At 40.3% G+C, this 7117-nt stretch overlaps 1 protein-coding gene and 1 long non-coding RNA gene across 2 annotated transcripts; one reads left to right on the plus strand and one right to left on the minus strand.

Moving 5' to 3' along the window:
- Positions 1-5: 5 nt before the first annotated feature.
- LOC106939860 (uncharacterized) lies at positions 6-2102 on the minus strand (the record flags this gene model as incomplete). Its single annotated transcript, XM_015022426.1, has 3 exons — positions 1877-2102; positions 1420-1805; positions 6-27 (listed from the first exon to the last, which is right to left on the minus strand). Coding segments are annotated over exons 1-3 (616 nt in total), but the record flags the coding sequence as incomplete, so codon positions are not given.
- A 384-nt stretch (positions 2103-2486) lies between these two features.
- On the plus strand, positions 2487-5428 carry LOC106939863 (uncharacterized). The gene is made up of 4 exons (XR_001422934.1): positions 2487-2736; positions 4645-4750; positions 4945-4995; positions 5189-5428. It is a non-coding gene; the product is annotated as an uncharacterized LOC106939863 (long non-coding RNA).
- Positions 5429-7117: the final 1689 nt, after the last annotated feature.

Genomic DNA, 7117 nt, shown 5'->3' on the forward strand with positions numbered 1-7117 from the left:
AGGACTTAAGGAGCTCCGATCGCCCTGCTGCCACATACAAATAAAAAATATGTAGTTTAATGTTTGACAATGACAGATTTATAAATCAAAAGTTATTTCTCAATAATGTATAAAAAATAAATAGAAGAAAATTATTTGTTTCTGTCATGTTGGTATTTAGCTTTTTAACCCACATGCAAGAACACAATCAGGAAGAGTCCGGTAAGTGTACAATAAGTTTGATTCCAGGGGAAAGGGATTGGGAGTGTGTGCTGGAACGGCTGACCAGGTCGTCTTACTGTCGGCCAGAAACAACGGGTTAGAGAGGAATGGTAAGAGGTTTCCAGAAATGAATCGGATGGTATCTTACTTGGTGAAGTCGTGAACAGAGTACTGAATTGTAGTGATGGACCATCTGAATCCAGGCTTCGAGGCTTGTACCGAGTAAAAAGGGGGCGTGGCCGATGAAGCCCCGCTTCGAGGCTTGTGTAGTCTTGCTGAAAACCACGTGACTGGCAAAGGAGGCCTCGCATTGCATGGGTCACGTGACCGCTTCATTTTGCGTGTCGGTTTTCAAAATAAAAGCGCGATGAGCCTTACTGTGTCATGGGTTGTTGTCCATTTGGTCGCATCACATGATATTTGTCTTCAGTGGCCAAATAAAATGAACATTGACCAACATATTTGATGTATATTGATGGCACTCATCAAAATGTTTGTTACTGGTTTTCTCAATTGTAGATTATGTTGTTTTTTCAATAACAATATTTTTGTGATTTTATGATGTAAATCTCTTTGAACTGCATTGTTGCTGAAACGTGCTACACAAATAAACTTGATTGTCTGAAATGGAGCCAGCAAGAGGAAAATCTGACATCTGAGAATACTTTGAGATTATCCTCACAATAAAATTCTTCTTAGATAACAATAATTAACCCTCAACGTCCCAATTTCTCACCTTCTGCAAAGTTCCACTATTATTTGTAGTCTGATTAGCAAAGATATATCAGTCTTGCACAGCAGAAACAGATTTAATCCTGTTGCAGAACTAAAATTCAACATGTAGCCAAATATAAGGGATCAGAGCCAATTAGAAATCCAAGAAAAAGTGAACGCCCCAACAGACACTGCACTCTCAAGACATTAAAACATCAATTGTCTTTATTGTCAAATCCTTCTATGACATAAAAGAAACCAACACAACCACTGACGTTCAACATAAACCAGGATTAGATTGGTTACAAATAATTTTAATAATTAAAACATATGACAATTAAATATGGTTTCATTGATTATCCAGTTGCTAAACATGAGTTTGATGAAAACTTTGTGACAATATTGCATTTAGTAATTTTTGGAAGTATGCTGAGTGACAAGACTGTTATAGTTTCACCAGCAGATGTCACTATAGAGCAATGAATGAAGCATCGAGTAACGAACCTTTTTGCAAAGCAAAGGGCTGAGAAGGTTCATTGCTTCATGAGGCTTCATTTGCCCATCACTACTGAATTGTGAGGCTTCGTCGGAGGGCGGACAGGTAGTAGAGACGGAGCGAACGGGGTACCATCCGGTCCAGTCGTTCCTCTCTTCTCCAGCTAGGTTCGGGCTCGGACCGGCAGATCCTCTTGCGTCCCGAAGGGGAGACCTCTGGAGACGGACCGACGTCAGGGGGAAGGGCGAGCACACGAGGGATGGCGTCCGACTGGTACCACCAGTGGCGTCGGGGAGGAACACACGAGGAGAGTGACTCACGACAGCGGGACAGCTCTCCCAGAGCCTCCGGTCAGACGACGCACTCAGGGATGATGTAGCGACAACAGGATTACCTGGCGTGGAAGACAACAAGGAGTTAGTATAACGTAGGAAACAGAGAGCCTTTCTCTGAAGCGATTTCTACCAAGGTAAGCAACACTCAGGCGAAGAAGAGTTGTCCAACTGCTGCTTAAATCCTCAATCCATCCCCTCAAACGAACTGCAGGTGTGCCTGCGGGGTTACCCCCGCACCTTCCCAGGGGCTCTGAACTCTGGCGGCATCTTGTGGATGCTATGGGGAACGGCAGGTGCTCCAAAGAAAATAAACTCAAACAAAAGCAAACACAAAACATAAAAAACACAGAACCTGACAGTTTCTTGTCTTGAAACGTTAAAATATACATTAAATTATGGAATCATATAAATATGTGGTTTAATAAAACACTGTAAAAGTGTGTCTGTTCATCAATGTCATAAAAATTATCAGAATCATTTCTATCAGATAAAAACATTGTGCTTTTTATTCAGAAATGCCCCAAAACAATTAAATAATCACATCAAAAGTTAGAAACTCTGTCTATAGTCATTTCTTTGCCAAAAATATTAATGTGTGTGAGAAAATGTGCCAATGACAGGAATTAATTTAAAATACTTTGTAAAACGGGAATTTCTGAAGTTCGGTCCATTTACTTGTATTAGCTTACTGGCACATATTCCACATTCAATATGGCGGACGCTGTGACGTAACGCAGCAACGGGCCGACCTGCTCCATGAGGCGTCTACGTGTTCATGTCTATGGCAGCGAGGTCAGATGGGAGGGGCTTTTGCTACGGAAGCCAATAAGTTACTGCGGTGAGGTAAAAGTTCCTTCTTTTCACAGCAACATGGAAAGAGAGCGGAGCTGTTCCTAAAAAGAGTTGTTGGTTTCTAAAAATTACTATAATTTGCCATTTTATAGTTTTCCTTTCTGCCGTGGGTTACCGCAGTGTACCGACTGAAAACCGGTGAGTATTTTTCACGTGTTCAAGTTTTAAGTCAACGTGGTGTTGGCACGTGGCTCTCCTGCCAGAACGGCTCACACAATGTTATCATGATTGCTTTGAAGTAATAAATTGTGGTTTCATTTACTTTTAAAATATGGGCTTGAAACTTTTAGTGTTTGATATGAAACCCGGTCAACTTCGGTTTTCCGTCTTTGATAAAGTTTCATAATGCATTAAATGCCCTAAATTCAGTCGCTTTTTCTGTCTACACAATTTAAACCTTAATCTACACTTATCAGGGTTTTGAAATGCGTAATTAATAGAACTCAAAGATTTGCTTAACCAATATTATGCATAAATGATTAGCTGCTTGCATGCGTACAGCTGCAGGCTTACATAACCACAAGTCGGTGGTCTGTTACACGTGTTGCACATAACAGAAACTGAGGCCAAATCGCGCTGCAATCTTTGCTTCACTTGGTGTCACCCCTAAGGTGAGCTGAGTGGAGCCCAGCGCTGGATTTCAGGCAGCTAAAATATTTGGGTTCCCCCTTAACTTTGACAAAATGATAAAATGTTTCCGAATTTACAAGATTTCTTGTTCACAAAGAGGCATAGGCACAGTTAAAGAGTTTGTGAAAAATAATTAGCTTTGGCAAATAAGGAGCAAATGTTTAATTTCTTAATAATTGTGTATTTGATGGTATGATTGAGCCACCAAACATTAACTAGAAATTTATTTTATCCAACAATCTGTAATATTTTACATCAGAATGGGATTTTCCTGAAAACCATTCTCATCATTTCAGAAAGTCTATTTTTCATGTCCTGCTATCAGCCATGAAAAATTATAAATACACACAGTGTGATGGAAAACCCTGTTTGGTGACTCACGTTTATTTGTCTGGCTTAAGTGACAAAAGGTTGAAAAAGACCAGTTCTCTTGGCGATTAAAAACGCAACACAAAACTTTGTAAGAAGACGTCCAGACAAGACTAAGTTTATTTATTTGACAATTTTGTTACTGCTTTTTGTAACAGCAGCTGCCGATTAAACTGAAAGGCACAACCTTGACATAATTATATCAGTTGTTTTACCGAGAAATCAATCAGAAGCGCCATGAAAATGGTCGGCGCCGCCTCTCTGGCTTCAGTGCGCGCAGGGGCGCAACTACATATTATTCAGGTGCATGCGAAAACATAAATCGGCGCCCCCCCAAAGGAGGGTACGTAATACAGTCGCTCTACCCCCCAGACGAAGACACGTGAAAGATAAAACTCGGTACATTTACATTTACATGTGCGCGAGGTGAAGTGTATGCGAAGGCGTCATCGGGGCGCCGCCCCCTCCAGACGGGGTTTGGACGCCCCCTCTGGTGCAGCGCCCCTATACGTTGCATGCGCTGCATACCCACTTTTTGCGCCTCTGAGTGCGCGCTCCTGTTACACAGGGGGACAGAATTTCACACAAGACCAGAACCGGTAAATGGACCTGACTGGTGCACAACACAATAATAAATAGCAGATTACAGCATCTATATCAAAATCAGATGTCTTATCTGAATATATAAAACATCAACAAATTAATTTCAAGGCATCTTGTGCAGCACAAAGTTCAGTTTAATACGTTTTTGTTTTACCATTAAATAAAAAGTAACTTTTATTTAGTAAATGATTATGCTGAGTTGTACATCATGTCGTTTAAAAACTCTGTTTTCTCCAATAGGAAATTATAACTCGTGGCTGGTCTGAAAAAGACAAAAAATACTAAATGTCAAAAAGCATTTGTAGTATTTCCTGCTGCCTCACATTATTGGGCTCTTGTCAGTATAATTAAGTTTTTTTTTTTTTTAAATGTTAATGCTTAGTCAAGTTTTGTTTGAATTGTGTAGCATTAGAAAATCTAGTTTGGCCTTGTTTCTGTTCACAGACTGAGAGATGAGGATGTAAAAGGCTGTGAACGTGGTCTAAACTGGATGAATTCAATCCAAGGATGATGGTATAATCCCAGGATTAAATCTGCTGTGGATCAGCTGGTGAGTCTTGTGTTCATAAAAATGCGGTCTTGGCCGCTTTCAGCCTGTGATGACAAAATGAACTCATTTTTCTGACACCTACTATGAGAGCTGAACCACAGCTCCTGATTCTGACTTTATTCTGAGGCTAGCTTATGAGTGCATTATTTCACTGAGCTGTCACTTTGACATAACTTTGAAAAATCTTTTTACAGGTGAAAATGGGAGTGAAAACTGATGTCTGGATGAAGATGGGTTAGAGAGAGGTTGGTTCATTTGCTGCTGATTGAAACATTTAAAGCCAATGATGACAGAACAAGCTAACTTTTCTGACACCTACTATGAGAGCTGAACCACAGCTCCTGATTCCAACTTGATTCTGAGGCTGCTGGTCTATTTCTTCATTATTTTATACAGATTGTTTTAATCCTAACAGAGACTTTTGTTCCCCATTAATAGCTTGAAAGCCAACGCAGAAGACCACCGCTCATTCTGGGACTCCCTTTTATGGTAAACTCTGAAGTTGCATGCAATCAGCAAAGCTAATTCTTGAGTGTGGGGATGAGTGAGGCTGTGATCAGAAGTTCTATTAACATATCCACGTTATAGCTGTATTTATAAACTTTTCTAAATGGCTGTAGAGATTTTTTTCAGAACTCTCCAATAGGAAATTATAATTCATGGCTGGTCTGAAAAAGACAAAAAATACTCAATGTCAAAAAGCATTTGTAGTATTTCCTGCTGCCTTATATTATTGGGCTCTTTGCTGGTGATTGAAACATTTAAAGCCAATGACGGCAGAATGAGCTACTGTATTTTCCGCACCTTCAATTTCCTCAAAAGCTGACAGTGCGCCTTATAATCCAGTGCGCCTTATATATGGACCAATATTGAGTCACAACAGGTCTAGCAACTACGGCAAGCAGCCGCCGACTTCACTTTCACCCGTAGAAGAAGAAGCGCGCGGTGCATGCTGGGATAGTTGTCAGAACGCTGGTTTGTAATATATTAATAAAGTTTGACTGACCTATCTACCTACCGACCGTCTAGAATCAGGTCGTCTGCAGGTCATTTAGCACCACGTTCTCCATGAACATGCTGTGCGCGAACTGAGAAGGGTGACCATCGTCCGGCCACGCCCCGGCCCAGTCGCAGAAGGGTCTCCTCGCTGGAGACACTGTTTTGTTGACATTCTCTTTAGTGCAGCTCCATCTAGTGGATGCATAATGTAACTTCAGCCTCTACTGAGGGTCTATTCTATGCGCCTTATATGTGAAAAAACTTTTAAAATAGGCCATTCATTGAAGGTGCGCCTTATAATCTGATGCACCTTATAGTGTGGAAAATACGGTAACTTTTCTAACATCTACTATGAGAGCTGAACCACAGCTCCTGATTCTAACTTGATTCTGAGGCTGGTGGTCTATTTCTTCATTATTTTATACAGATTGTTTAAAACAGACAGATTGCAGCTCAGCTGCAATCTGTGCTGAGCGGGCAGAGAGAGCGGCCATTAGTTGCTATTAGCTTCACCTGCTAACTTTAACCCCAAAGTTCACACAGAGCCGTAAAAATATAACCCTAAATAACCAGTGTACACTGTTTTATCAGCAAAACATATGATTAGTGGGTTAGTTGTGCTTTAATCTCTTCTGCTCTATCATCCTCGCTACAGTTCCAACTTAAATTGTATTTGTCTCCTACTGGAATGCAACTGTTTGCATTCAAATCTGATTCTGACAAGCTGACGAAACACAATCGCATGGAGTCTGGAATGATCTAATCTGAAGAAGAACCTTTTTTTTCCTGTTGTATTTGCTGAATAAACCACTGAACAGTGTATAAAGTGCTTTGTTGATTTTTTTTTCTTCTTAATTTTAAAGTTTGCTTCTAATGAAGCTTTATATGTTTTCAAATTTTTGAAAAGTAAAAAGCTTGTTCTGAGTCTTACAGGGGTCAATCAAAACTGAACTGTGAACAATTCTCCATGTAAAGTTATTTAAAAATATATATATTTTAGTTGTCCATTATTCTTAGTCCATACTAAGAATGAAACAGTAGAAAGTTATTTATTTTAATCTTATTGATGCTTTTGCACCTTCAAACATCTGAGTAATGGGGCAAACCTTCCTCCAGTGAGACATTTCATATGAGAGGCAGGGGTCACCTTGGCAACACACAGGACAAACAACCATTAACCTAAGGAGAATTAATATAGCAGTCGTGTTTTTGGCCTGTGGAAGGAAGCCAGAGTATGGAGAGAACCTGCCATGCACAGGGAGAACATGGATACTCCATGCATAAAGAATCCACCGGGATTCGAACCCAGAACCTTCTTGCTGCAAGGAAACAGTGTTACCAACTGCGCCACTGTGTCAGTATTCATAA

The sequence above is a fragment of the Poecilia latipinna genome, unplaced genomic scaffold, assembly GCF_001443285.1.
Source record: "Poecilia latipinna isolate Pla-1442-1.1 unplaced genomic scaffold, P_latipinna-1.0 Scaffold3004, whole genome shotgun sequence".
NCBI lineage: Eukaryota > Metazoa > Chordata > Actinopteri > Cyprinodontiformes > Poeciliidae > Poecilia > Poecilia latipinna.